At 41.7% G+C, this 27,506-nt stretch overlaps 1 protein-coding gene across 2 annotated transcripts in view; it reads left to right on the top strand.

Moving 5' to 3' along the window:
- The window catches only part of zdhhc11 (zinc finger DHHC-type containing 11), a 112,336-nt gene that overhangs the window by 16,345 nt on the left and 68,485 nt on the right, over window positions 1–27,506 (top strand). The window contains exon 1 of one of the 2 annotated variants that reach the window (XM_048521655.2): window positions 10,057–10,366. The exons of the other annotated variant lie outside the window; for it this stretch is intronic. Within the exon in view, the coding sequence (XP_048377612.1) occupies window positions 10,211–10,366 (156 nt within the window). The 5' untranslated portion in view covers window positions 10,057–10,210. Of the gene's footprint in view, window positions 1–10,056; window positions 10,367–27,506 lie in introns of those variants that run through there. 2 annotated transcript variants of the gene reach the window in all.

The raw sequence follows: 27,506 nt of genomic DNA, 5'->3' as shown, positions 1-27,506 counted from the left end.
GTTAAAAAATAACACATTGAATCATCAACTCACTGAAGCTTAAATCATTGCGAGTACAGCTAGTAATTTCTTATGCCTTGTGAATGCTTAATGTATTCGTGTACAGTGCCATCTTCCATGTGTGTTATTGATTTACAGTCCTGGGAAAGTGTTGTTACCGGAATTTATGCAAGTTATTTCTCCTTCCTTTAACCATCAGCAAAGTTTAAAATTTATCACAGCTCAAATGTGGTGTAACATAATGGTGCAACAGTGGTTTGAAATGTTGTGTTGTGACAATTTTTTAAATTGTGACATATCTTGAAGAAAACCCTACAGGATCTGGCAGACAAATAATGATGTACGCACCTACAAAGCAGGCAGGGTTTTGCGGTCTCCCTAGTAATGGGTTGCATTGTGCAGCATTGAAAATGGCAACGATCCGCCCTGGTCTCACCTCAATTAAGTCCAGCGATGTAAGGACTGTAGATGGCTTTTCTGCCCGTCTGCCAGTTAAAGCCTGTTAAGTGGATAGTTCATGCCCACTTAAGGTCCTCATTGCACCACCTCTGGAATTACCCAGTGGCGGACAAGAAGCATGATTGGCAAACCCTTGCAGGTTTGCTTGCAGGCTTTAAGAATGATGTTTGATCATTCAAAGGCACTCAGTGCCTGATTGAGGAACCCAGCCTCAAGATGGTGTTACCCATTGATATCCTTACTACTTTACCACTCCTCCTTTGACCCTTCTCATGTCCCGCGTCCTGCCATTGTGTTGCAGATCCTCCTTGATTTGAGGCCTTGGGAGGGTATCAAATGGAAAGCCGTTGTTCCACCAGCTCTCAGCACATGTGACCATCGCCCCAGCATCTTTGATCCTGTGAGATCGCTGGCTGCTGGTCTGTCAGTTGCCTTAGTGGCACAAGATGCAGTGGGTACTTGTCATTGGTACAGGATACATGACTCGGCACCACTGTTGTACAAGTGTACAAAGGCCATGATTGTTTCACATTCATTTGTACAGTTTGCCAACCATGCTACTTGCTTTAGAAACCCAATTGTCCACTTGCCTCTCAATGGTAGCATCAAACACAATGATGGTGTTTAAATAGATAAATTGCTGGACAGCATTCACCTCGTTTCCTTCGATGCCACTGTTTAGTGATCCATATTCCTCTTGGGGTTCAGGCTGAGGAGGAACATCAATTTTATTTCAGGTAATTTATGTCCACAGAGTGGAGAAGTCCTGGAAAAACATGTTATTACACCTTGCAGGACTGACTGACTGTGGGGCAGGAGAGTGCAGTCACCATGGAAAAGAAATTCAGAGATAACCTTTTCCTGTACTTTTCAGTAAGCCTGAAGAAGCCTAAGTTTGAAAGCACCTCCATTAGTTTGAAAGTATCTGTCAAGTCTTGCTTTAAGGCCTTTCTGTTGTCTGCAGCAGTATCATGCTAACGTTACAGTGAAGTAGGTCAGGGCCAATGCACATAATACTTTTTTACTTTCATGTAAAAACCTACATCTTGCTGTTGAGATAATGTTGCATCTTGTTAACACTCAGGTGTGGTGCCACTGTGAACCAAACAGATGCTTAGACTGTGGAAAGTTTGATAGCAGCTACTGTAAGGGAGCTGCTGCTAAGGCATCAGCTGGGTTGTAGAGGCCTGGTAGAGGCTGCAGGATAACCAGACTCAGGAATGCATTGGCTAGTGGGGTGCGGACTGGGTGATAGCAGAACAGCTAACTAATAGGATGTCAATCAGTGTCCAACTATCTGTAGTGTTGCAAAGTTGGGTAGAATACTCGTGGATTGGGAGGTAGGAGGTTAGAATTTTGTGTTTGTAAAATGCTAGGGACGAAAGCGTTGTATGGCCCCTTTAAACGATAATGTGCTTTTTCTATGCTTAGAGATTTAAAATAGACGTCTGTGAGCGGCAGCTTGAAAGTTTTCAAGTAGACAGAAATCACCTAAATTGAAGCATTTGTATGAAAAGTTGGCACAGTTAGCACGTCAAGCAGCAGTTTTTAACAAGACAACAAGTTTTTGAAATTAGCCAATTAATTTGAACCAGGCATTTTGATACCAAAATCCAATTAAATTTAATTCTGATGGTTTTAACAACATATAACCAATCCTATTTAAGAAATATTGATATGTCATCAAGATATAAAAGAGGGGACCAGTTGGACAAAGCCCCAGAGCTAACTGCCATCCACCAGAGCTAACAGCCCGCAGTTTTCAAGAGAGAATTGCTGGCCCTCATACCCTCCTTTAAGTCTTAGAGAAAGCACCATCTAACAACGGTACTAGTTAATATTCCTAACTAGCTAGTTAATATCCCTAACAGAAGAATTGACGGAGAAGGCACAAAACATTTCAGAAGACACGTAACCTGGCTGTAATTTAGAGAAACTAAATTTTTATATATATGTAAGTGGGGTTTGTATTTATTTGAACAGTATACCATTAGAATCTTGATTTATTAGGGAATAGTTGATAGTTAGATGGGATTTATTCGCTTTGTTAATAGTTCAGTTAATTTGTTCACTGTTAGAGTTAGATGAATAAATTGTTACTTGTTGATTTTAAAGTGAATGTTCGAGATTTGTTTTATTTAACCACTAGAAGTTTCTGAAAGGCAGGTTACACCACTGTTTACACTCCTTTTACAGGTTATAAGGTGAGGTGTTCCTCTTTGGGTGTTTTGGTTTTAGTTCTCAGAGGGGTCAACCTCTGCTTTATAACAATTGCTTCATGACCATGGTACCTAGCTGTCAAAATGCATAGGTTATCAAGGTGGACCAAGGTGGTTTCTTCTTCACTGAAGAAAAGTCATATCAGACTCTAAGCATTAACTCTGACTCTCTCTCCACAGATACCGCCGTACCTGCTAAGCTTCGTCAGCACTTTCAGTTTATATTTCATTCAGACAGAAGAGGTTGATAGACTGAGAAGAAATCCTTAACAGCAGAGGTGCTGTTGTTGGCAGTCCAGGTAGTCAGGACTGGCAGAGAGGTCCTATATTGTTTAGTTAACAAAAACATGAAACAGAAAGCTGTGGAGGAAGATACCTTACAAATTTGTCGAAGACACCAGGTTAAAGAACCTATATTAGGCAGTGTTAGAAGTATTCAAGTCTGTTTTAAAGTTCTTAGAAAGAGACATTAACTGAAGAAAATAACATTGTGTGAATGCAGAAATGTGCTGAAAAGTAACCAATTACATTTCAGTTATCTGAGCAAGGAGATTTAGCATAGAGAGAACAGGAATTCTTTCCTGAGATACAAGGGCCTGTAACATTTTTGCTCAGGTAAAAAGGTTGAATCTTTCTTTATAATATTTGTAATGAGTTTGTTTCAATTTGTTCTTTTTTTTCCCTGTTGTGCAATAAACATGTTATTTTCTTTTGTTACAAGTACATGGGCAGCCTCTTTTCAAAACATTCAGTGACTGGCCTCTATGACAAACAAAAACAAAACATAAAATGCATGATCTGTTGGCTCTCACTCTGGCATCTGGTTTGTCCAGAATTCTGGCTAGGATCTAAGCGATTATAACTTGTCAAATTACTTGCCCCATTAATATTCAGCTTCCTATCTTACTAAATGCACCAAACAAGCCAGATGTTGAGAAATCTGGAGATGGAAATCGGGGTGTGTAGCTTGTGGTTTCAGCTTGCTGCTGTATTGCTCAGCACCAAACATTATTTCAGTGCATAGAACACAGGCAAAAGCCTCAAGCACACCTAATCCACAGGCATTAGCATCTGACACTTGCCAAGCCCCACCCAACGACCATCATGGCACTTCGACACGGCTGCTTAGGAAATAGACTTGTCCTGCAAAGTGAGAAAGCAACTAACACTGAAAGGCTGCAGCAGCAACATTGTGCACACAGGAATAGACACCCAGTTCATTGATGGGACCAGGCTACATCTCAGCATTCTGAAGAAGGGTCACTGGACTCAGAACATTGACTCTGCTTTCTCTCCAAAACTGCTTCCCAACCTGCTGATTTTCACCAGTAATTTCTGTTTTTGTTGCAGATCTTCAGCACCACAGTTGTTTTATTACATCCGGGGGATGTTTGCTTGCTCTCTCAGCGTTTGCTAAGTTAGTGCCTACCTGCATGTTCATGGAGTCCATGCCTTGCCTGCCATGGCATGCCAGTTAATGTGTCAATGCTTCAGTCAGAGCCAAGAAGTGTCATATTAACTTTGCCATGGCACACAGGCTGCTTGTCTCGTTTTTCAGTTGGAATCTGCCCAGGGTCGGGGCTGTGTAGGACTAACATGCGCATTTATTCAAGTAGATGGCCATGTTGAAATCTGGATGGGGGCTAGGCCTGAGTCTGGTCAAAGAGATGTTGCTGCAGAGCAGGGGTTCTTGGAAGTGTTAGACAGAGGCATATTCAACATGCAATGCAGGGGCGAGGCTACACTCAGTTGGCAGCTCAGGCCATTCAGATTCAGCAGATTTGTCTGACTGCAATCCAGGAAGTGGGCAATGGGGTGTCTGGTGGAGCCAGCATCGAAATCAGGGGAACCGTGTCTCTGCCATCAGGAGCAGCCAAGGCAGTGATTGGAGTCGGCTCAGTTTTGTCTAGGCGATGCTTGTCCCAGTCAGCCAGGGCTCCTGGGGCGATCACAGTCCTGGTGATAAAGGAGGCTGCACGCACAACTTCCAGAGTATCTGGGAGACTGATACCAAAATGGGCAAGGGAGTGAAGGCTGAAAGGGGGAGAGAACAAGCATGAGCATTTTTGGATGTGGGAACGAGGGCTGTATTGGAAGCAATATCAGGGTGTGCTGAGACCATACAGAGCAGAATTGGAAGGCTTCCACTTTGGGAGAGGTTATTGTTGGCAGTGACCCCTTCCATCACCTCCATGGGGAGAGTGCAGAGAAGCAGCATGGCTATCATTAAAGTGTTATGTCTGAGTTCGAAGGGACAGGAAGGACAGAAGAGTTGCAGTTCAACTTGGTGGGCCTTTCTATTGGTTGGGGGGAGTGGAATCGGGGAGATGGGTGGAAATGGGCTGTCATGTGAGGTTACAAGGGACATGTGGAAACTGTGGAAGTACCTGGCAAACAGCAGGGGGCCCTGTACTGATTGTAGCCACCAGGGGCTGTAGTCCCTGCCATCGCTTGCTGTTTTCTAAATGTGCAATACAAATGAGAAAGGTGTGGGTGAAATCAGTGTCAGTTTGGTGGATAAAAATGCAGAATCCATGTCTCTGAACATTAGGACACTGAAAGAGCAAATACATGAAGCATGGATTTGTAAACTGCAGCTACATTTCATTTGCAAGCTTATGTTGCACATGTGCAGTGCTTGGGAGTGGATGGACTGGTGTGACAAAGTTGGTTAGTGGCAGATTGAACCATGCTGTTGATGCTAGCTAAACTGACAATGCCATCTCCATGATGCAGGAGTTAGCAGTAGTAACTTAAAAAGAGGTGAATGCTACCCAAAGCACCCCATCACTTGTGGAACTTACAAGGGTGCTATAGGTTGAGGGAAGCATCGATGTATCATGACCCATAGAAATATGGCAAAGGACTTGAGTGAAAACAATGGAAGGTGGAATGGTTGAGGTGAGTCTGGGTTAGCAAGGTGGTCAGAATGCAACAGTCACTCCCTTTTGGATCTAATATGTTGGTCACTCAGCCATGGTGCCACCTTTTACCAAGCTGGTGCACATGCTGCAACCAGGCCCAGGATGGTACAGGTGATAGGAGGGTGCCATCCAGTATAACCCAGAGAGAATGCGCCTCACCATCCTGGTGATTACCGCATATTTCACCATTGGAATAGGGATCAATGTGTTCTGATTGGATTGTGTGGGGGAATTGGAACAGTTGCCTGAGGATAAGAATGTGGCCAGTGAGCTGGAGGAAGCTCTGTTTGTGGATGACAGAGCTAAATTACATTGGTCCCTCCAAGACAGGACCTGATTGACACTTGGTTCCAGTAGATGTGGGCTGAGTCCAACAGACAATCATAGACTGCCAAGGTCATTAGATTCACATTGTGCGTGCAAACTGCAGCCTGTATTCATTTCCATTGAGTTTCCTATTTGCTAGCCAACAATAAAAGCTGATGTTTAGACTTGTCTGATGGCTTGCTCAGATGTGATGTTCCCTTACTGGGCAGTGACAAGATGTGGACGTCTACTGAGCATTGGGGAAAGAGTCGCAAGTGCTTCGAGAGGCTCTTCAAATGAATGTGTCCACAGTCAGGTAAAGTGTGCTGCCTGGTGGTTTAACAGCAATGAGGCTGGGGGATTGGAATTACATGTGCCAGGAAGCGTCAATGATGCTGACCACGTCCCATCAATAATGTGATTTTGTGGTGGCCAATAAGCTGCTGGTGATGGGCAACACTGGATTACCAATGCTTGAAGAATGGCATAGGCACAAGAGATGCCATTGAGAGGCAGCTTGTTGTGGAACGCTGTGTGGTAAGAGGGGATAGAATCGGATAGGTATGCCATGGTGATAAGGAATGTAGTTAATGAGGCACTTTTGGTAAGCATGGCAAGAAATCTCACTATGGCCTTGCTGCAGGAATCCCTCCAAAAAACTCAAACTCAGCCAAATCACTGTAAGATTCAGCACTTCATCTTTGTGTAGTTTATTTCCACTTTTTAAATTCACTTTTTGTACGTTTTTACTGTATGTAATGATGTGTATCATGATTTACTAAATTTATTGATAGGTCTGTACCATACCAATCAATTTGTCAATTAAATGTGAAGAATTCACTTTTGTTCATTTATTCTTGGGATGTAACTAGCATTTGTTGCCCAGGCTGTGATGGGCTGCCCATTTGAATTGCTGAATGTACATGTGGTCGAGGTGCTTCCCACTTCATGTTGTTTTGTGTTAAATGTCCTACTCGAGTTCTGGCTACAGACTGGGGTGTGAGATTCTGATGTGGTCCAAGACAGAATCTTGGTGAAGATCTTCAAGAACAGGCTGGAAACCAATCTCATTTCCTTTTTCTTTAGGCCATGTTCTGTTTGGTAGCTTGTACTTATCCTAGACTCAATCTCTAAGAAGGTTGATTTCTTGTAGTCACTATCTCATATAAGAGCAGAATATTTTCTGGTGAAGGGTCTTGACCTGAAAAGTCAACTTTTCTGTTCCTCTGATGATGCCCGACTAGTTGTGTTCCTCCAGCTTCACACTGTTGTCTTCTGACTCCAGTATTTGTAGTTTTTGCTATCTCTGCGTATTTCCTTAAGATGATTTTAGAATTTTGTTGGGGTTTATAAATGGATTGGTCAAATGCTGCAGGGAATAGAGACTTGACACGACCATTGGAAGGCACTCTCCTTCTTCCACTACCACCAATAACCCCCTCCCATTTCCTCCCCATCACTACCCTCTCCCCTAACCCAGTATCGCAATTGATTCATACCTTCAGCTGCTCAATTGGTATGAGCTCATCTGTAAATTTTGGACTACTTTTGGCTGTTCTGAGTAGGAAATACCTTTTTGTGGATGACCTAGATACACCAGCAAGATGGCAGCAAAGTAGCAGTGCAGTGTGGGAGCTCTTTAGCCCAGGATCCCGGACCTCAGCTACTCTGTCTGCTTTTGCTCTTTTTCCCTTTCTCAGTTTTTTCTTAATTTTTCCTGTTATTATAGTTGTTATGAAGATTCATCTTACCTTCTTTTAATGGCTTTGACTGAAGGCTTTTCTCAGCCCAATGACAAGGTGGTTTCCAGCGGCTCACACAGCGTGTCTCGCCTCAGTCTAGAGGGCTCCCTGCATGACAGTCTCAGCCCGGTGTGATGGCCTCCCTGTGTGGCAGACTTGTCCCAGCATGGAAGTCTTCTGAAGAAGGGTCTAGGCCTGAAACATTAGCCTTCCTGTTCCTCTGATGCTGCTTGGTCTGCAGTGTTCATCCAGCTCTACACGTTGTTATCTCAGATTCTCCAGTATCTGCAGTTCCTGCTATCTCTGCAATGAACTTTGTCTTAATCTTTTTTTTAAAATTCTTTCTTCTTTCATGTATACAGCTGCTGTGAGGGTGACTTATAAAACTTTTCATTGTATTTTTCGTGTAAAAGTACATGTGACCATAGTTTCTGTTCTATTCTATTCTGTTCTGTTGTCTTGTCAAATGTAGACAGAATGAGCAGGAAAATAAAAGAGAATTTGCATCTCTGTAGCACCTTGAATGTCCAATGGTGTTTCACAAGTAATGAAGGAGTTCTGAATTGACATTACTGTTGTAATATAAAAAAATCTTAGCAGCTAATACTTGCACAGCAAAGTCTCATAAACAGCGATTATATAATGTATCTTTTAACAGTTGATTAAAGAATAAACATTGGCCAGGGCATTGCTTTACTTCAAATAGATTCATGGGATTTTTACAGTAACCCACTTCCCCGAGAGAGCACTCAGTGTCTTGGTTTAATCCACAGCCATCCAGCTTAAAAATTTTTGAAATGCTTATCATTTTAGTCATTTTGGCCTTACCCCCAGATCTTTCTGTAGTCTAAAATTTCTGTTTGCTTCCAACTCTTACTCATCTGTCAACTTCTTAACAGATTTGGAATTTCTACAATGTGGAAATGGTCCATTGAGCCCATCAACCCTCCAAAGAGGATCCCGCCCAGACCCACTTCATCCCTGTAATCCTGCATTTCCCATGGCTAATCCACCTAACCTGCACAATTTAGGATTGTAGAAGGAAACTGGAGCACCTAGAGGAAACTCAGACAGACACAGGGAGAATGTGCAAACTCCACACAGACAATCACCTGAGAGTGGCATCAAACCCAGGCCCCTGGTGCAGTAAGACAATAGTGTTAACCGCTGAGCCACCGTGCCAAGTGTTGACAGTTGGGTCCTAATCTACAAAATTCATCCCCTAACCCTTTAAGTTTCTACACTTACATCTTCTTTTTACTTGTTTAAATCCTCTCAGTTCCACCAAGTCTGTCCTTATATCTCCTTACGCTGTTTGTCAAAGCTGCATTTTGCCTGATTTAAACACCTTGAGACATTTTATATTGCTAATGGCTCTATTTAAATGGGACAGTAAGTCATTGTTGGATTCATCCACTGACCTGAATCCCAGGCTTGATAGCAGCACCCACTTGAATGCACATTTCAGTATAAGTTCACAGAAAAGTAACAATGGGAAAGTCCGAAGCTTTGTGACAGGATGCTGCTCTGAGAAATGAGGGAACATCAAGATAGCTTTACTATACCATTTGCGATAATATGTCTATTGATGCATATTCTGGCTTCTTGACAGTTGCAAGTGCTACAAAATATCAAGCACGGAATATCAAGGGGAGAGCATTGACATAGCGATAATGTAATTGAACTAGTTAATGTTGTGGCTAATGAGTGTGGGTTTATATCCTGCCATGGCTAAAGAATTTACATTCGATATTAGACAAATGAAAAAAATGTAAAAATGAATGAAGTGTTATCTGTAAAACCAGTATCAATTATGGAAAATCCCAACTTGTTCACTAATGTCCTTTAGCAAAGAAAATCTACAATCTTTACTTGGTCTGGCCCACATGTGACTCCAGAGTGACAGCAATGCTCTTATTTCTTAACTTTGAAATTGTATTTCGAAAGCAATTAGTTTGCATTTACAGATAGCCCATTTAAAGCATGTTTAGTACCGTGTTTTCATTTTAATGTTTGCCCTCTGGAATGACCTAGAAAGCCATTAAAGGCAATTGGGAATGTGCAACAAATCCTGCCCTCGGCACTAATGCCCACATTCCATGAAAAAAAGGTTTTTAAAAAAATCCTCCGTGCAGATTCGCCCACCGATGCTATTCACAGTTCCTTTCCGACTGAGAAAGTAACAGTTTGTACACTATCACGACCTTGTGTGTTGCACAAGATAGTGCTTTGTTGTTACATAGTATGGAAGTTCAAACTGATTTTCGATTCAGTTGTGAACAGTTAGTGAGGCTGGCCACTTCCTTTTGCAGTTTCCTCTTTCCTCAGCTTGGAGGAGGGTATTCAGGTAGTTGTGACAATGCAAATCTGCATCAACTGAAGCAAGTCACTTGCCTGCGATGCTAAAGCAGGAAGACATTGGACTCGGCTGCTGAATGTAGTAACGGTTGAAATGCTGAAAAAATGTAGACCTATGCCGAAGCCGGCTCATTTCTGAGCATACTGTTCAGAACTTTTACAGATTTTGTTCTTTGTTTTGTTTTGTTGCCTTGAACTGAAAATGTCGGTGATCCATCCTACATTACACTATCCTTGCTCATGTAGTGCTCAAAGCTGTGCTTCATTCAAGGGATACAGCAGCGTAATGGGGAACCATTATAGACAAGTGGGATTTTTTAACCATTATTTTCAATGCTGCTCTGTAATCTGGCACTGGGTACGTATGACTTAAGATCCTTAGTTTTAACGTTGTGCGCTAAGCAACTGTACAAATGCTTTGAAATTGTCTTTTGAAAGCAATTAGTTTGCATTAACAGATAGCCCATTTAAAGCATGTTTAGTACCATGTTTTCATTTTAATGGTGGTTTATAAGTTAGCAAAGTTGTCCACATAGTGCTGCCTCCATTTCCATTTCAGCACGGTTACAGAATCTGCTCAATCTTTTTGCAAACAAACTGATACTTTGTTCACCACCTCACTCCATTCCCTTAGTCTGTCCCACTTGCTGCTTCTTTCCCACTGCCCCCATCCTCACCACTTCCCTCCTCTCACCCCCTCACTGGTCACTTCTGTCTATGAACACCCTCTGCTGATACCTGCTCTGACAAGTACTTGGTGCTCGACACTTTTCAGCACCTCTTGAAATTTTGCCTAATCCACTTAGGGCATGTGAGATTTCCCTCTGAAGTTCGTTTTTAATGGAAGTTTTAGATGTACAAATATTTGTTTACGCTTGATAGCCACATTATTTTACGTGGAATAATTGGTCTTTGTTTGTGTATCAATGGGCTATGAGCAACATATTAGTTCATTTCCACACACTTAAAGTCAGTCAGTTGTGTCATATTGATTTGCAGGAAGCCATGGAGGTTAACATGTTTCGAGTGAATGGAGGACACTTATTGTTGTCCGTAGATTTGCGGATTAGGATGGGGAACTTAATATAGAGATAATATGGAGAATCCAGGCTAATCTTCTTAGAAATGAGAAGAATGGAAGAAGACTTACTAAAATTGTTCAAAATGACGAGGGGTTTGGATGCTGCAGATAGGGAGAAATGTGGAAAGGTCAAGGGCCATAGAACACCAATTTAAAATGCTTGGCCAATGTTAATGTGATGAGAGCTTTTCTTTTTACTGAGCGAGTGGTTAGGATCTGTATTATAATGCGAAGAATGAGGTGGAAATGGGGTGAACTGCTGCAGCAGGGAGCTGCCATAGACATGATGATGCCTCCTCTGGCCTGCAGCCATTCCAAGAATAAATAAATTACTCATTTTTTGTTGGCTCTTTTAAGTTCTTATCTACTTGCTTTGCAATTCTACATCATGTGGATGCAAAGTTGAAGTATAGTTTCCCCCAATGTCTTTTACTCAGTGAAAACCTCCTAGTGAGGTTTCCTGTTTACAAATCCTTCTGCCAGGGCACTTCCCCCACTGCATTGTCTGCAATGATGATATCCCCTAACAATGCTTAACTTTACCTGTTACAATCAGTAATCATATTTATCATTCCCTTATTCATCTACCTGGTCTTGATGGACATCCATGGGCACATATTGTAGTTCATTGTGACTAGGCGTCAAACTGGATTTATATAGAGTGATATCTGACTTTCAGGCACTTAGCTGGTGGTATCTTGAAATCACTTAGGACCATTGCTAACTGTACCAAACCTTTGGACAGTCAGCTGGAAAATGTTTTTTTTGTTTTACCATGCTACCTTTGCATCAACAGCTGTCAACCATGCCATCTGGCATTTAGCCCCCATTCTCTGAAATTCGCAAGAAGCTTCCTTCAATACCTTTAAAACTCTTCTGAACCATCTTTTTGACCAAACATTAGTTGCCTTTCCTAACATCTCCTTCATTTCAGCATCCAATATTGTCTGATTAGGCTTCAGGGCTGTACATTTTGGGACATTTTTCTCCGTCAAAGACATGCATTAAATGTGAGTTGCGTTATTTTTTCTGAGATATTAGAATAGATAATTTACCTAACTAATGCTGCTCGAAGAATTACTAAGTTTGCGTGTTCTCAAGCAATCAGCCCTGTTGGATACATTCCCCATTAAGAGTAGCTTAAAGTCAAAGCAACAGTTGGACCTTGGCGCTGTGAGGCCTGTTAAAGGAATTCATCTTAAAACAAGCATGAGATTGTCCAACTATGCCAAAATCAGTCTTTCTTCTTCAGCAACCCATTCTCTGATCAACAGAACACTTGTATCAATGTGGGGAGAGACACCAGCGTTGAAATTTATTTAATTATTTGTTTGTGGGATTGGGCATCACTGGCTAGGCCAACATTTAATAGGTATCTCTAATATCCCTTGGTAGGTGGAGGTGAGCTGCTTCCTTGAAACACTGCAGTCCATGTGCTATAGATAGACTGATAATGCTCACAGGGAGTAGGTTCAAGATTTTGACCCAGTGACACTGGTGGAACAGTGGTGTATATCCACATCACTATGAATGTCTTGGAGGGAAACTTGCAGTTGGTGAATTTCTGCAGTGCATTTTGTCGATGGTGCACACTGCTACTACTGAGTTTCAGTGCTGGAGAGAATGTTTGTGGGTGTTTTGTCTAAGACAGTTAAGCTTTTTGAGTATTTTTGAAGCTGCACCCCTCCAGAAAGCGAGGAGTATTCCATCTCACTCCTGACTGCTGCCTTATAGACAGTAGACAGGCTTTGGGGCATCAGGAGATGAGTTATTCACTGTGGTGTTCCTAGCCTCTGACTTGCTCTTGTAGCCACTGTATTTATATGACCAGTCCATTTCTTTTTCTGGTCAGTGGTAATTCCCCCAAGGTGTTGGTCATGGGGGATTCAATGATGGTAGTGCCATTGAATGTCATGGGATGATGGTTATATTCTGCCTTGTTAGAAATGAACATTTGTGTGTCACCAAATGTTACTTGCTACTTTTCAACCTCTGCCTGGATTATCCATTGGGATATGAGACGCTTCAGTACAGTATTTGAGGAATTGCGAAAGATGCTGAACATTTTGCTAGTGTTAGCAAAGTTTCCAACTTCTGGCTTTATTTTAGAGGGAAGATCACTCATGGAGCAGCTGAAGATGGATGAAACTAGGACACTATCCTGAGAAATGTAGTGGCGATATTGTGGTGGAGTGGTAGTATCTCTACCTCTGAGCCAGGATGTCTCAGTTCAAGTCCCACCTGCTCCGAGGTGTGTAATAACATCTCTGAACAGGTTGATTTGAAAGTATTTATCCTGAGAAATGTTAACAAATCTCCTGGACTAGATGAACTACATCTCTATGCATTGAAAGAGATGGCTAGAGAGCTAGTAGGTTGTCTTTCAAAATTCTATAGATTCTGAAAATGTTCCTGCAGATTAGGAATTAGCAATTGCAAATGCATGTGCATCAAGAGAGGAAGACAGAAAACAACTGCCAGACCTGTTAATTTGAAGTCAATTGAAAATGCTAGGATCTATTATAAACTATATGATAACTAGACACTTAGAAAATAATGATATGACTGGGTTAATGAAATTATGAGAAATAAAAATCATGTTTGATTAGCCTGGTGGAGTTTTGAAGATTTAAAGTGTAGCATAGATGAAGGCGAGGTAGGGGAGCACGTCGTGGGCTGTTGCGGTGAAGTGGCAATGCCCCTTACTTTGAGCCAGGAGGCCTGGATTCAGGTTGCATCTGCTCTAGAAGTGTGTAATAGCATCCCCGAACAGGCTGATCAGAAGATATTCAGATAAAAGGGAGCCAGTGGCTGTGGTGTGTTTGGACTTCCAGGAGGCATGTGATAAAATCGCACACAAGTCAAAATGAAAATGCATGGGATTGGGTGGGAAGATACTATTATCGACTGAGAGTTGGTTAGCAGTCAAAAAATAGAAAGTAAGAATGAAAGGGTCAATCTCAAGATGATAGGCAGTTACTCGTGTGATATTGCAAGGATCAGTGCTTGGACCGAAGCCGCTCACAAGTTATATAAATTATTTGGATGTAAAGCCAAATGTAATTTAATCCAAATTTGCTGACAGTACAAAATTAGGCGGGATGTGAGTTGTGAAGAGGATGCAAGGAGGGAATTCAGATAGCTATGTCAATAGGCAAGATCCACGTCAGACAGAGTACAATGTGAATAAAAGCGTATTTCTATATGGTGAGAGATTGGGAGTGTTGAGTTCCAAAGGGACCAGTGTCCTCATTCATGAATTACTAAAAGCAGGTAGAAAGGCAAATGGTATGTTGGGTTTTGTTGCAAGGAGATTGAGAACCAGAATGAAAATATCTTGCTGCAATTGTATCGAGCCTTGGTGAGACTGCATCTGGAGTATTGAGTACAATTCTGGTCTTGTTACCTTAGGAGGGATGATATTGCTACAGACTAATCCCTGAGATGGCAGGATTAATTTATAGAGAGGGTTTGAGCAAACTGGATCTTATTCTCTGGAGTTTTGAAGAATAAGTGGTAACCCAGCTGAAATTTACAAAATTCTTCAGGACAAATATGGATAGGATCTTTCTCCTGGCTGGTGAGTCTAGAACTACAAACAAATGCTAGCTCTCAACCACACTTTGTTGGCATTGATATACGGATATTAGTTTACAAGTACATGATGCAGCCATATTCTGGATTTGGAGTTGTGGGAGGTGAGATTTTCAGGGGTGGTGACAGGTGATTTTCTGATGTTTGATGTGCACTTTAGGAAGTTGAGGGGTGAAATTTCAGAGCCTAACCAAACATTTAGTACTTCAAACATTCTCATTAAGCTCTCAGTTCAGCTCTGACTTATTTCACGTTATGAAATAACCTTTGTATGAATGCTCCTGCATCTCGTTTTAAGTCACCAGTTGCTTTGGTGTTGAATCTGATTACCTTTGCAGTTTGCCTTTCACCTGTCTTCAAGAGACTGCTACCCAATGGCATTTTTTTTGTCAAATATCTCTCTTGGTTTTCCAGAGTTCACAGAAGGACTGGATTGCATCACAAGAAGTTCAGTGCTGTGCTTACTCCTCATCTATCTTTCATCAACAGCACGGGCTGCTTATTTTAATGATATTTTTCAAACTCTATGACTCCAATTGGATTTTATTTTTATGCAATAATTCTTACTAAATGACATCCTGCTCTGTTTGTTTTTTTTCCCATTGTGTATACATCCATTGGGCTTCTTGATTATTATAATTGGTGTGCCGTACTGAACTAGACAATGCAAATTCAAATCAGTAGGGAATGTTTGCTGTTTGAAATGGTATTTTGACAGTTAAGAATGAAAAGTCCAAGGGTTGCGAACTAAAACATTCACTGCAGTGCTGGGATATGACATTTAGGCAGATCCATACTAATGTGAGCTTTTCATCATGCCATTGAATCTGATGGAGGATCAGTGTTTGAAACTCAGACTTATGTCCGTTGACACCTATTTTAGTTAGTACATTATCATGAACAAGAGAGCAAGGAATTGCAATATAATAATTTAAGAATAAATTCAAGTGCTAAATTTAAACAAAAGGGAAAACATGACACTGAGTAGTCAGATTGTTATTGTGACCGGCTAGCTGCAGTGTATCACAAAGGTTGGAATGACTTGCTGTGTACTTTCACTGTTTTCTGTTTTCCTTTCTGCCTGAGTGAGTTCTTGGAGATCATTCTGCAATTCAGGATGTACGAGGCAGCTGTTTATTTTTCATTTTAAGCTAAACAGCCACTAATGGCCGTGCTCTCTAATGAGTGCCTGCAACTGAGATGTAGTGAAATAAAGGAAAAGCCACACAGTACTGTTAGGTATGGAGTGCCAGGATGGATTACATGTACACATGTTGAAATGATTTGTTATTTATAGGGGGTCTTGGAGATGATATTCCTATGGAGCTGCTGCCCTAGCACTGTTGCAGTGTCTTCGGCATACGCATCATTGTGAATTTTAACAACTTGCTCCCTGCTGAAGTGCCAGGGCCATTAGCAGGTCAGGAAACCAGTGGACCCTTCAGTTGGCTTTGTCCAAACATTGGTATGAGCATTCCACTGTCAGGTTCCCTGACCATTCAGGGAGGGCAGGCAGGATCACAGTTTGAATCCATCAGAGGAAGCATTTCTAATTAAAGGATCCTGCACATGGATGTTTGAAAGTATAGCAACCAGAGTAATGGGGAGAAGACTGTAAACCTGGAATCTCTCTCTCTCTCTCATCTGGTCCTGAAATGGGACCAAAGGAATACCAGTGAAATGCACTCTCTAGGGTTCTGAGGAAAAGAACAGTTTCATCAATCAAACAGGCATGAATAGAAGTTGCTAATAAAGTCAGGACCAGAGGTTTGTTCTCTCCAACCTGGAACCAGTGGCCCATGATTTCCCAGGAACCCAGGAGGGCATAGCCTGTTAAAATCAAATCCTTAGTCAAAACAGATCTTAATTGCTAATTGAAATGACTTTTTCAACACCTACAAGGGTTCCATGCTGGCTTTCAAATGGGCCGGGTGGAATCATGGAAATGGTGGGACAGGTTGAACTTTTGACTTGCCATCTCCTGGGGTATGTAGCTCCCAGTGCATATACAAATCCAGCTCCCCTTCTCTGTGAAAATAGGCTGTTCAGCCAAAACCTGTCTATTCCTGCATTTGCAAACTGCAGTAAACTTCTCCCACCCCTCCTGGCTTAAGCCTTTTTGACATACTTTTTTTATTCCTATCTCTCATTTGTGTGGTTATCAAACTTACCCTTAAGTACAGTTAAGTGATTTACTTCATATACCGATAGAGTTTAGTAAATGCTACGGCCACCACCCTACAGATGATCGATGGGGTGCTGACCAAGCAGCTTACATAGTTAGGGTGGTGTTGAGTTTCTTGAGTTTTGTTGAAGGGACATTCACTCAGGTAGCTGTGAAGAGTATTCAATCACATTCCTACCTTTTTTTATTTCATCCTCTTCTGATGATTCAGGAGGTGAGCTTCTCACTGCGCTGGAAATAGAACGTGGAACAGAACAGGAACAGGCCCTTTGGCCCACCATGTCTGTGCCGACCATGATGGCATTCTAAACTAATGCCTACATATATATCCTTCTTTGCCTGTTCTTGTATCTGTCTAAATGCCTCTTAAACATTGCTTTCATATCTGCTTCTACCATCTCTCCTGACAGTGTGTTGCAGGCACCTACTGTCCTCTGTGTAGAAAAATCTTTCCTTGCACATCTCCTTTAGCCTTTCCCCCTCTCACCTTAAACCTGTGACCCCTAATATTTGATATTTCCACCCTGGGAAAGACAGTTTGACCATCCACCCTATCCATGACTCTCATAATTTTATATACTTTCATCAGGTCGCCCCCTCAGCTTCCGACACTCCGGCGAAAACAGTCCATGTTTTCCTAACCTCTCCTTAAAACTAATACACTCCAATCCAGGCTGACAGTGTGTAGAGGAAACGACTATCCATTATGACTAATTTCCCACTGGTGCTAGACTGGCTTTTAACAAATTACAGCTGTGATGTGAAGAGCGATAGTCTTCGCTTTTCCTGCTGAATTAAGAACTCTTTTTCTGCTTACTCGTACTATATTTCCTCTAGTGATTTTATAAATTGAAAAAACAATTGAATACTGTGCTACATTTACAAAATTTATTTTTTTCCCTATGCATTTAGTTGGTATTGCAAGCAACTGAAAAAAAAGTAGCTCTTATAAAGTTGAGTGTTTTAGGTTTAGGAGCAGCTATTCCCTTTCAATCCTTCTTCAAATGTAAGCGTTGGGGGTGTAGAAGGCTTCAAGAATTTTTGCTTGTGATGTCTGATGACAAATGCTTGGTTAAACCCTGGCCCTGAGGAACAATTGTAACTACACAGATCACAAAATTTGGATGTGTCATTGATGGGAGAGGGAAGTGCTGTTGGATGTTGTTTCTATGCCCAATGGTGATGACTGAAAGTGTCCCACTAAAAGCAAATGCTGGAATTCTGAAACAGAGAATGCTGGAGAAACTCAGCAGGTGTCTGACAGCATCTGTGGAAAGAGAGAGAAATCAGCTGAAATTCTCCCAATAGAGTTCAATGAAGCTAATGAACTGCTTTAATAGTTGGGCGAGTGTGGATGGGGATTGGTGTGGTGGGAGTGAGGGTTAAGGCAGGCACGTTGTGAGTGCAAGGGATTTGATGAATAGGAGGCTAAGTTGTGATGGGATTTAAGGTAGTTCAGGAAGTAGCCTGTGTTCTTTAAATGTGAACCTGGAGGTCAAATTACAATTCTACCCACCCCTATATTCTGTAAGTTTAGGGCATTTACTGGATAGTATCTTCAGTGCACTCAACCTATGGCAAACAAAATCCTGGAGCATTTGAAAGTTCACAACAGATGTTGCAAGATGGGCAGGCTCCTCATTTATAAAATTTGTTCTGCCCATATAATATTCCCACTGCGTGCTCTTGCTGCCAGTAATTCTCCCTTACCTGAAATGGCAAACAGCAATTCAGCATTGCTACCCAACATCATTTGAGCTTTTTAAATTGTGAGGTGCCGGAAAATCAGATGTTGCATGACCAAATTTCTACTCATGTTGCAGAGTAAGACTGAAGAAACCTGGAGCTTTTTTCCATTGGAGTGTAAGAGGTTGAGGGGTGACCCCATTAAAATCATGAGGCCTATAGACAAGGTGCATGGCAGGTGTCTCTTCTCTAGAGTGGGGTATTTCAAGACTAAAGGACATATTTTTAAGATGAGAGGAGAAAGAATTTCAAAAGATATGAGGGTTTTTTTTTTGCACAGAGCGGTGTTCATATGTAGAATGAGCCTCCAGCGGAAGTGGTGAATGCAGGTACATTAACAACATTTAAAAGACATTTAGACAAGTAAATGAATAAAAATGTTTGAAGGGATATGGGCCAAGCACAGGTGGGTGGGACCAGTTTAGTTTGGGATTAAGTTCGACATGAACTGGTTGGACCAAAGGGACTATTTCCATGCTGTGCAACTCTATGACTCAGCAAGTCACTTATCAATTTCTTTCTATGGAGATCATTCTGTAAACATGGTTATTTTGGGTTATGGTTTCCATATGGTGATCATAAGAAACCCTCTGGTTGCTCACCTCATTTAGAATACTGTGTCCAATTTTGGGCCCCACACCTCAGGAAGGACACACTGGCCCTGGAGCGTGTCCAGCGGAGATTCACACGGATGATCCCTGGAATGGTAGGTTTAACGTACGATGAATGGCTAAGGATCCTGGGATTGTATTCATTAGAGTTTAGAAGGTTGAGGGGAGATCTAATAGAAACTTACAAGATAATGTATGGCTTAGAAAGGGTGGATGTTAGGAAGTTGTTTCCGTTAGACGGGGAGACTAGGACCCGTGGACACAGCCTTAGAATTAGAGGGGGCAAATTTAAAATGGAAATGAGGAGACATTTCTTCAGCCAGAGAGTGGTGGGCTTGCGGAATTCATTGCCACGGAGTGCAGTGGAGGCCGGGACGTTAGATGCCTTCAAGGCAGAGATCGATAAATTCTTGATCTCACAAGGGATCGAGGGCTACAGGGAGAGTGCAGGGAAGTGGAGTTGAAATGCCCATCAGCTATGATTTAAATGGCGGAGTGGACTCAATGGGCAGAATGGCCTTACTTCCACTCCTATGTCTTACGGTCTTATGGTCTTATGGTGTCCCTCAGCAGATTACACAGTTGCATTGTCAGGAAATCTATGTTTATTTCCAGAACTACAAATACAGGAAAATATTCTGGTTTCTTTATTGTTACATGGGAGTATGAGATATTACCATGTAGATGTGATAGTTTTCAACATCCAAGCTTTTTCACGTATATATTCCAATGCATCAGTCTTGCAAGAATCGCTGTCCAATGCATAAAGCGACAAAATCTTAAGTGTACATATTTCAGCAGCTGAATTTATTCAATGTTTCTCCTCTCCTGTCTGGACTTATTAACGCAGTTGTCGAGGTTTGATCTTACTGGTACTAATAGTCATGCAAGGGAGTAGGGAAATATAAAATTTTAGATAGAGAAAGAGGTCTTGAGAGGAAAGTATAAGTATTGTGTGGCAGCACATAGATAAATTGCTAATTATTCTTCATCATTACATGCATTTACAGTAACCAGTGCTGGACCAATATTTGGATGCTCATACTGTATCCAGTAATATTAAAGTAAACAGTTTATTGTATCATCTGCCTGCGTTGTGTGTGTCTTTAAAAATGACAACTGCAGGGTTTCAGAATTTCTGTAAATATTAAACATTGAAATTTCTTTCATGCAGCAATGTGAGTCTATAGTCAGCACTGCTGGTCACAGGAAACCAACTGGGTTTAAGTTCTAGGAAAAAGTCTTATAGTTTCTCAGTGAACGATTTCAAAAAAAACCCACAAAGCCTGAGATTGCTGCAATTCCTTTGCATAAGATAACTCATTTTCACTTTTGTATTTGGGGCATGGTTTCTTGCCTCAGTGTTTATCAGTTAGTGTACATGTTTTAATATAATTGAACCGAGCTCCCAGCCCTTTGCTGTACATTGCTGGCTGCTTCTTTATAAGAGGCTTCATTGTTTGAGTAAAAGCTGTTACAACCTAGTGTTCAACATTTATTAACGTGATGCATTGATGACCTTGTCAAGCATGTTTCAACACTGTGGTGACATTCTAGAGTGTGTGCAGTGAACATTGTGAAAGTACAAAATAATCATTGAATGCAACTTCAACTGCTCAGACCGTTCTGCTAATTTTTATTACTCACTCTGATAGGGATGTTAACCCAAGCCAACTTTTTTTCATTTTGCCCTACCTAGCCTAGCCAGGACAACGTAGCACAACCCAAGCACCCCTATCTGCAGACCAAAGTGAGATCTGCTAAATCTGTGCAGAGCAGGGAACACAATAAAAGAAGACAAATTGAATGGTATGCTTTATTATGAGGTGAAGTGAACAAATAAGTAAGGATGGTATACTTCTATCATAGTGGGCATTGGTGAGAATACATTGCAAATAATCTGTACACTTTCAGTCTCCTTGTTTAAGATAGGATGTACATGTGTTGGAGATAGTTCAGTGAAGGTTCACTAGATTGATACTTGGAATGAATGGGCTTTCATATGAGTAATGTTTAGACAGATTAGGCTTACTTTCACTAGAAAAATGAAGATGATTTTTTTGAAGTTTATAGGATTCTGAATGGCCTTGACAAGGTGGATATTGAAATCTTATTTCCTGTTGTGGGTCAGTACGGAGCTAAAGGATATTGTTTTAAAATTAGAATTCATTCTTTTGGAACAGAGAGGAGAAGAATTTGTTTTCTCCTGAGCGTTGTGAGACTTTGGTACCCTCTACCTCAGAATGCAGTCGTTGAATATTTTCAAGGCGTACGTTGATAGAGTACTGTTGGGCAGAGGAATCAAAGGGAGTAATTAGAATTGTGATATTCCCTATCTCAGGCTCAGAGATAGTAGGAACTGCAGATGCTGGAGAATCTGAGATAACAAGGTGTAGAGCTGGATGAACCCTGCAGGCCAAACAGCATCAGAGGAGCAGGAAGGCTTGGCGTTTTGGGCCCAGGAGGGGCTGAAGAAGGGCCTGGCATTACTATTGGTATGCCGTTGCTGCACATCTACTGTCTACAGGATATAATGCAGAAACATACCAAAAAAGTAAATATGCAGCTCCAGTGGGCAGTAGAGAAGGCCAATAGTACGTTGACCTTCATTGCGAGCAGTTTTGAGTACAGGAGCAGGGATGTGTTGTTGCTAGTTATACAGGGCCTTGGTGAGACCATACCTAGAATATTGTGTGCAGTTTTGGTCTCGTTTTCTGCGGAAGGATGCTCTTGCTCTCAAGGGAGTGCAGCGAACATTTACCAGGCTGATTCTGGGGATAGCAGGACTGATGTATGAGGAGACATTGACGAGGTTAGGATTGTTTTGGCTGGAGTTCAGACGAATGTGGGGGGATCACATAGAGACTTATAAAATTCAACAGGACTGGACAGGGTAGATGCAGGGAGGATGTTCCCGATGGTGGGTGTGTCCAGAACCAGGAGTTACAGCATGAGGATTTCAGATAGACCATTTAAGACAGAGATAAAGAGCCATGTCTTCACCCAAAGAGTGGTGAGGCCATGGAAGTCATTACCACAGGAGGTAGTTGATGTCAAAATATTGACTGTATTCCAGAGGATATAGGACTTGGGGCAAATGGCATCAAATGTTATGGGAAGAAAGCAGAATTAGGCTATTGAGTTAAATGATCAGCCACGATTGTGATGAATGGCAGACCAGGCTCAAAGGGCTGAATAGCCTCTGCCTGATTCTGTCTTCTAGGTTTTTATGTTTCTGTGTAAAATCTCTTGGGCAGCAACTCTTAGTGCCACTCCTCAATCATCTGAAAGAGTAGAAGAAGTGTGTGCATGAGGACATCAGCAGCTTCAAATTCCCTCCTCAGTTCACAGACCGTCCTGACTTGTTTGTTTATTATCTATCATCACCAACCATGGACCAACATTCTAATACTCCCTGCTTATTAGAAGTTGGGACATCATGTTGTGGATGCATAGGACATTGGTGAGGCCACTTTTGAAATATTGTGTACAGTTCTGTTCGCTCTGCTGTACGAAGGATATTATTAAATTGGAGAGGGTTCAGAAAAGATTTACAAGGATGTTGCCAGGCTGGAGGGATAGACTGAGCATAGATAAGGTGAATGGCAAAGATCTTTTCCCTGTGATAGGGGAGTTCAAAACTAGACGGCATATTTTTAAAGTGAGTGGAAAAAAAAATTAAAAGGGACCTAAAGGGAAACTTCTTCACACAGAGGATGATTTGTGTGTGGAATGAACTGCCAGAAGAAGTGGTAGGTGGAGGTACAGTTACAACATTTAAAAGACATTTGGACAGATACATGGACAGAAAGGGTCAAGAGGGATATGGGCCAAATGCAGGCAAATGGAACTAGATCAGTTTAGGAAATTTGGTTGGCCTGTACAAGTTGGATCGAAGGGTCTGTTTCTGTGCTGTACTTCTCGTAAGTGTGGGACCATTTTCACCATATGCACTACTAGTCCAGTTAACATTTTCCGTAGGTGCCAATTTCAATTACTAATGCAACCATTATAGCTTATGCTCTCATTACAACGTATAGAAAGGAGGATTTCACAATGTATGTTTGAAGACCTCATCATTGAAATCCTGGTTGACAGAGACTTGAGGTGTAATGTGAGAAGAGAAGCCTTTGTGTTTCTCACCAAAACTAGATGGAAGAAAAGATTTGTATTTATTTAGTGCCTGTCACAACATTAGAATGCCCCTGGATATTATTGAAATAAAGTCAGCGTTGGAACAATTTGCAAGACCCGCGTGATGTGATGGCTTAAAGATAAACATCGGTGAGGAATTCCATTTTCCTTCTTCCAAGAGTGTCATGGAATCCTTAATGAAGGATTTTAGCCTCAGATGGGACATGGCAGGCCTTAATAATAGTGGGACTAGAAGGCAAGCCAATCCCTTGGCTCTATTCTTCCCCTGGACCATTTCCCAGGAGGCGGAATGGGTTTGGAGCAGGGCGGGCAGGGGACAGGATGCTAATTCAATATGTTACCAGCCTATTAGCACTTACCTTTTGAAGGAGACCAGCCCGCTGGCCAATTCAAGGAAAATCACAGATGTATGATTGTTTGGAAAACAGTGTAGGCCACATGGCCTGTTGAATTCATTTGATATTATTAAGCTGGAGAGAGTTCAGAAAAGATTTACCAGGACATTACCTGGACTGGAGGGTTTGAGTTATAGGGAGAGGCTGGGATCTTTTTCACTCGAGTGTAGGAGGTTGAAGGTTGACCTTGACGAGGTTTATAAAATCATGAGGAGCATAGATAAAGTGAATGGCAAAGATCTTTTCCCGACGGCAAGGGAGTTCAAAACCAGGGAACATGCTTCTAAGGTGAGAGGAAGAAGATTTAAAAGGGATCTGAGGGGCAACTTTTTCACACAAAGGGTGGTTTGTTTGTGGATTGAGCTGCCAGAGGAAGTGCTAGATGCAGATACAGTTACAACATTTTAAAAGACATTTGGACAGGTAAATGAACAAGAAAGGTTTAGAGGGCTATGGGCCAAACACAGGCCAATGGAACCTTGGTCGGCATGGATGAGTTGGATCTGAATGTCTCCTTCTAGGCTATATGATACTATGATTCTCTGACTCTGACCTCTGTTTCAGCTGAACAGTAGAGTTCAGAAGCTCACGGAGAATCCTGCTCCTAATAACCTAATCTATTGTACTTTAGTATGTGATACCAACCTCTGGCAGCTGCCACCAACTGTGTCTTAATAAGAGGATGCTCTTAACCAAGATGTTGTTTATTGCATGATAAGAATCAGGTAGAATTGACATTACCATTTTTACTAAGACTATAAGAGGGCCTGTGGATGTAGATCTTAACTCGGCAAGATCCTAAGAAGTTCTGCCCATGTGAGTCTATATAACAGCACCAGATTGGGTGCAGCTTATTGAAGTTTCCAACAGTAACTCTTTCAGAATACTTACTTTGCATAGTAGATGTGGCCTGTGTTTTCGGTTTATTCAAAAATGGCAGTGTCTCCCAACAGTACAATGCTGACTTGATGTTGCATTGATGGGACATCCTGGATTTTGTCCTGTCATCTCCAGGATACACCTTGAACTATTAACCTTCTGATGCAGGGGTAAGAGAATGCCATTACAGTGACACACAATAGGCAAATCTTCCCAGTCCCCACAGATGCAGGTTTGAAGTTTGAAGGGGAAGAAGCGGTGAATCGGGTCAGTGGCCTGGCATGTTTCCACCCTGGGGCAATCTTGCCGGAGATGGGACACCACCAGCAATGGCTATCCACCTGGCAGCAACACATGGTGAATTTTAAAATAACCAAGTGTCTATTAATGGGCAGACTGAGGATGCCACTAACATCTTGTTAGGAAGATACTGGACCACAGATCTGGCAGGTGTCTGGTTGCAAAATGTCATGTTCCTACCAACTGCCCACAAACAAACAGACACCTTGTCACTGAAGCACCGTGGATCAGAGACTTCCCTTCCACAGGCCGTGGAGTAGTAACTGAAGCCAGACTTCTTAAAAAATGTTCCAAACTCTTCAGAGAGCACCTCAGATGGTGGCAACCTGGAGTTTTCCAACTAGAGTGACTGCACCCACCTCTGCCAGTAAGCCTGCAAGCACTCACGCTGAACCTTTAGCCTCTGGTCAACCCAGAAGGTGACTTCCTAATTGGCCTGGGAAACCTCCCAGCCATGCACACTGTCATCGGGGGGTGCTGGGACCGGAAACGGCCATGATCTGCAATTAGTTCAAAAGAGCTTTAAGATTTTGCCCAATGACATTTGAGTAGCAAAGGTAGATTACTATGCCATGGGTGAAATTGGTCAGACCTGAACTTTCGTTGAGCCATTTTGAATTCCTCATGACATAGCAGGTTGTGTAAAACCACATCTTAGTCTGCATCATGCTAAAACAGAAAGAAAATGCAAAGCACAATAATGAGCCTGCAAATACTCTGTTAAACTAATTAAAATTAATTTCCCAGTCGAATGATGCCTACCTAATTAATTTAAACAGAGCCAAACTTTATAGCTACCTCTTCTTGATGTGTTGCTACAGAACTAATCATCCGTGGATCAACACTAAGAAATTTCCTGTTATTACGCCGTAATTTTCAATTTTTTGTTACAGATGCTCTCGTCTGTTAATTAGATAGATGATGTAGCATGAAACAAACTTGTAAATTAGGTTTGAAAGGAAGTTTCTAACACAGGCTAAGGATATAAAGGATATTCAAGTAAAAAGTGTGATTTCAAGCAGGTAATGCCATACTGATGTGCACAGTACAGTTAAAAAACACAGGAAAATCTCTGGTTTAGTTTGTGAAATTTTTCATTAATTTTTTTGGAGATAGTAGGAACTGCAGATGCCAGAGAATCTGAGATAACAAGGTTTAGAGCTGGATGAACACAGCAGGCCAAGCAGCATCAGAGGAGCAGGAAAGCTGACATTTCAGGCCTAGAGATAATGGGAACTGCAGATGCTGGAGAATTCCAAGATAATAAAATGTGAGGCTGGATGAACACAGCAGGCCAAGCAGCATCTCAGGAGCACAAAAGCTGACGTTTCGGGCCTAGACCCTTCATCAGAGACCCTTCATCATCTGATGAAGGGTCTAGGCCCGAAACGTCAGCTTTTGTGCTCCTGAGATGCTGCTTGGCCTGCTATGTTCATCCAGCTTCACATTTTATTATCTTATTTCAGGCCTAGACCCTTCTTCAGAAGCTCTAGCCAGTTCTTCTCCTTGTTATCTCATTAAACGTTTTACCCTGTTATTAGTTCTATCTATCTTCAATACAATTGAGATAAAAATTTAAATTTATATAGCACTTTTCAGGTCAACAGAGCACATCACAGCCAACGAAATATTGTTTTAGCTAGGCGGCTATTTGGCATTGTAATGTAGGAAACGAAGCAGTTAATTTGTGCAAAAGGCACGGTGAAATGATGAACAGATTATCTGTTTAGTTTTGGTCACTTTGGTTGAGTAATAAATAGATGCCAGGCCAAAGCAAAGAGTATTGAACTCTTAAATGGGATTTTGATATTCACACAGTTTCCTTCAAGGAAAATATATTTTTCTGTTTATCCACTGAGATTTAGAAATCAATAGTTTAATGTCTTCACTATGGATAGGAGAGTGAATTGTTGCCCTCGCCACTTGGTTTTCTGAAGTCATGAAATAAGATTTTTGTTTGGTGATCTGTATCTTGAATTTTTTTTCTTATTAATTCTCTGGATATGGACATTGTTAGCTAGGCCAGCACTTATTGCCCATCCCTGATTTCCCAGAGGACAGTTAAGAGTCAGTCATAGCACTATGGGTCTGGAGTCACATGTAAGCTAGATCAGGTAATAACAGAAGGTTTCCTTCCCTTAAGGACATTAGTGAACCAGATGGGCTTTTCCAACAACTGACAATGGTTTCATGGTCAGCATTCAAGTTTTAATTCCAGAGTTTATTGAATTTAAGTCCTACTCTCTGTCATGGCAGGATTTGAACCTGGATCCGTATTGATTGTGAAAATGTTTGTATGCGTTGGGCCCATCTTCAGAATACAAGGCAGTCTAGGCTGACTGGCAGACAACAATAATGATAACAATAGTTACCATAGTCCCATTGGATCATAATGCCGCCCTCTCATTCGAGGGACATTGGTGGTGGTTTAACCTGAAGGTCGCCATGCATCAGGTTGGGAAGAGGTTGAGAAGGAGATGACTTCATGGTAATCTCTGTCTGTGCAGAAATTGAACCCATGCCTTTGGTGTCAGTGTATATCACATACCGGC

This window comes from Stegostoma tigrinum, chromosome 2 (genome assembly GCF_030684315.1).
Source record: "Stegostoma tigrinum isolate sSteTig4 chromosome 2, sSteTig4.hap1, whole genome shotgun sequence".
Classification (NCBI taxonomy): domain Eukaryota; kingdom Metazoa; phylum Chordata; class Chondrichthyes; order Orectolobiformes; family Stegostomatidae; genus Stegostoma; species Stegostoma tigrinum.
Note: the sequence above shows the minus strand (reverse complement) of the source record. Positions and strands in the feature narration are given on the sequence as shown.